The sequence below is a fragment of the Chinchilla lanigera genome, unplaced genomic scaffold (genome assembly GCF_000276665.1).
Source record: "Chinchilla lanigera isolate Chin_1 unplaced genomic scaffold, ChiLan1.0 scaffold00008, whole genome shotgun sequence".
Classification (NCBI taxonomy): domain Eukaryota; kingdom Metazoa; phylum Chordata; class Mammalia; order Rodentia; family Chinchillidae; genus Chinchilla; species Chinchilla lanigera.
In genome coordinates this window covers 8,382,218-8,385,695 of record NW_004955409.1, presented here as the reverse complement: position 1 = coordinate 8,385,695, position 3,478 = coordinate 8,382,218, and the positions used below count along the sequence as shown (strand labels likewise).

Sequence of the window (3,478 nt, the reverse complement as noted above, 5' to 3'; positions counted from 1 at the left end):
GGCCAAAAGAAACAGTTTGAACATAAGATTTGGAAATAAAAACTAGCCGGAGGTGGAAATAGATTAGAAGTGAGAGGCACTATCAGACAGGCAGCTGATAGAGGGATGTAGGGCTCTGAAGCTGATCTAGGCCGGACATACGGTGTCACCGTGAAATGATATGTAAAGCTCTGAGAGGAGCTCACATACCGCCAAAAAAGAAAGCATGGAAGGAGGGGAAAGCGCTGGCCGCAGGGGGCTGTGGCCCGTCTCGCAGTACTGCCTGGTGGACAGTGGTGTGATAGGAGGGGTATTATTCACCTCCACAACGTTATTCAGTACGGCACTGGTTACCACTACTGCAGTAAGAACCTAGAGACCCCTTTTGCCCGTTTCGTCCTAAGCTATTAAACCAACTGGGAAAGTAGGAGGCAACCTCCCAAAGTGCTCCGCTTAGCAGGGTGACAGCAGCCACTCACAAGCACGTTCCTGCACCGGCGTTCCCCAGGCTGCGCCGCGTTGGTGGGATGGGTCCCCATCACCCCCTGCTGGCCTCAGTAACACCTGTGCCCATCACGGAGTTTCCAGGAGGACAAGGTGCACCTGCAGGAGCACGTGTCCTTGGAGTTTCTCAAACTGCATCAGTTCCTGCACAATAAAGAAAAGGACATTGTCAGCGCCCTCCGGGAGGAAGGGAGAGCCTTGAGTGAGGAGATGGAGCTGGGCCTGAGCCAGCTCCGGGAGCAGTGTGTCCAGGCCAAAGACATGCTGGCGAGCATCAAGACCCGGATGGAGCAGCAGAACGCCTTCGAATTCCTCAAGGTGAGACGCACCCAGGATCGAGGGCCACTGGATGGGGCTGGGGCTGGGGGGCGCGTGGCAGTGGCTTCTCACGACCGGGGCCAAACACAACACAACACAACGTAACACAACACAACACAACTCAACACAGAACAGCTGTCGTGCTTTTTAAAAATGCTCTAGTGGGGGCTGGGGATTTAGCTCAGCAGCACAGCGACTGCCTGGCAAGTGCAAGGTCGTGAGTTCGATTCCTGGTACCGGAAAAAACAAACAAACAAAAAATAAAATAAAAATAAAAATTCTCTAGGAAAAAAGCAGAAAGTTGCTGCTTTTGCCTTATGCTTTTATCCTCCTAGAAAATGAGATAATCAAATCCCATTAATAACACCACAGTATGTAGCACTGCTTTCAGCTTTTTCCATAAATAACTTTGAAGATTTATTACTCGAAAATAAGAACGCGGCCGCCTGTGTGACTCTGGCTCTCAGCGATCATTCACTGGCCTTTTGGAAAAGACAGGAAACCAGCTTGGGCACTGCACAGCGGCACTGTCCCCTCAGCAGCCTAAGGAGCGACAGGAGGAAAAGTACCCTCGGGACTGGAATGGCTACTGTGTTTTTCTTCCAAGACGCTTTGAAAGTATGGGTAAAAAATAACCTAACTAGCCGGGTCTGGGGGCACCTGTAATCCCAGCTACTTGGGAGGCCAAGGTAGAAGGGTCATAAGTTTGAGGTCACCCTGTACAATTTGGAAAAGCCCTGTCTCAAAGTAAGAAGGGCTACGCATGTAGCTCAGGGGCAGAGGACTTGCCTAGCATGTGCAGGAGGCCCTGGTTCAAAAATAAAACAAAACAACGTTTAACCCTAGTCACTGTCATATCGGCTTCTCTCCTGTTCCTCCTAAAAGGGAATTCCAGGAAATCGCATCGAGGGAAGGGCGGTTTATCCTAGGTCAGATGGGAGGTGCAGATCAGCATAAGCACAGGGAGAGAAGGAGATGCTGGAAATCAGCTCGGTTCCACCTATGCAGGATGTAAGTACTAATGATCAAATTCGCATGGTGAGCAGAACCAACAGAGACATTTCTGGAATTGATGAGCAGGCATCTTTTTTTTTTTTTTTTTTTTTGGTACCGGAAATCGAACTCAGGACCTCGTGCTTGCCAGGCAGGCGTGATTCCCCTGAGCTATATTCCTGGCAAGCATCTGACTTCTATCTTCCTGCTTTCCTCTCTTAGGACATCACACATCTCTTGAATAGGTAAGCGGTTCCCTATGGCACTCTGGATGCCCTTCCTTCAGTCCCTGGAGAGCATCTCAGAATAAATGACTTCGTCCCCTGCAGCTTGGATAAAGGAACTCGGCAGCTGGTGCCCCGAGGGCTGATTTCCAGGAAGCTGGCCCCGGGCCTGTTCAGAGGTCCCATCCAGTACATGGTCTGGAAGGAAATGCAGTTCACTCTCTCTCCAGGTATCAGCGGGTTGGAACTGGTGCTGCCCCGGGCTGGCAATCTGTGGGATCTCTTCCAGGGCCCTCCCTAGCTCTTTAGAGTCCCGGTGGGGGGAGGGGTGGTGCTTAGCCGAAAGCAAGCTGGTGGGTACGTCTGAATTCCTTCCGTTGCTACGATCTAAGAATGTATGACTCCACAATGATATTGGAGTTACTTCTCAGGCCATGATTTTGTTCGATTGTTCTGTACAACATGGCAATCAGCCAAAACTTTATGCTGTTTTGTTAAATCAACTGTATGAATCCCTGGGGGGGTCTCTGCCCTGAAGAGGTTTCTGTACGTGCTTTTTGTATACAGTCTGTTTTGTTTTGTTTTGAGATAGGGTCTTGCTGTGTAGTTCAGGCTCACCCTGAGCTCATTAAGTAGCCCAGGCTGGTCTCAAACTTACTCACGGTGATCCTCCTGCCTCAGCCTCCCTAGTGCTGGGATTACCGGTGTGCGCCACCACGCCCAGCTTTATATTTATATATACCGGATCTTGCATTTGATGGTCACAGCATAAAGTATACTCTTAGGAAATTGTTTAGAGTGCTTCAGTGCCTCTGAAGAAAACCAGTAATTTCAATAAATATATCTTAAAAGTTTGCTAAGCTTTTGTATTCCTGCAGATTCCAAAAGAGTGGGGCCAAAAAAAACAAAACAAAAAAAAAAACCAGAAATGGCATTTCCAGAACATTAAATTATGTTTCTAAATAAAAAATTTTTTATAGAAATAAAATTTCAGAAGTTTTTATAGGGTGCATATAGACTCATTATTTATTTGTATATTTCCTTAAAATCACAAATTTAGCACTGTTAATAATTTGTGCAGGTAACTGACACTGGAAAAGAGCTTTATTGAGGCATAATTAACATAGCATAAAATTAATCAACTTTCCTTGTATGGTGTACAATTTTTTGTTTTGTTTTAGTTTTTTTTCCGGTGCCAGGAATTGAACTCCAGATCTTGCGCTTGCCAAGCAGGCGCTGTGCCACTGAGCTACATCCCCAGCCCCACATGGTGTACAATTTGATGAGTTGTGACAAACATATGCACTTGCGTATCTCTGTAATCAAAATACAGGAAATCTCTACTGCTGCAAAAACGTTCCCACAGGACCCTGTGAGTCAGTTTCTCCCTTGTTCTCCCGACCTCTGGCATTCACTGATGTGCTTTATTCCACTTAATTTTTTTAAATTTTTATTTATTT

The 3,478-nt window shown here is 47.0% G+C and overlaps 1 protein-coding gene and 1 long non-coding RNA gene across 3 annotated transcripts in view; one reads left to right on the top strand and one right to left on the bottom strand.

Moving 5' to 3' along the window:
- The window catches only part of LOC102025326, a 20,092-nt gene that overhangs the window by 5,703 nt on the left and 10,911 nt on the right, over positions 1-3,478 (bottom strand). For both annotated transcript variants that reach the window (XR_259758.2, XR_001232688.1), the window contains exon 3: positions 459-627. This is a non-coding gene — a long non-coding RNA (uncharacterized LOC102025326). The remainder of the gene's footprint in view (positions 1-458; positions 628-3,478) is intronic.
- Positions 1-3,478, top strand: part of Trim69 (tripartite motif containing 69) — an 18,203-nt gene that overhangs the window by 8,956 nt on the left and 5,769 nt on the right. The window contains exons 4-6 of the mRNA XM_005376746.2: positions 568-801; positions 2,017-2,039; positions 2,124-2,248. Coding sequence (XP_005376803.1) covers positions 568-801; positions 2,017-2,039; positions 2,124-2,248 — 382 coding nt within the window. The remainder of the gene's footprint in view (positions 1-567; positions 802-2,016; positions 2,040-2,123; positions 2,249-3,478) is intronic.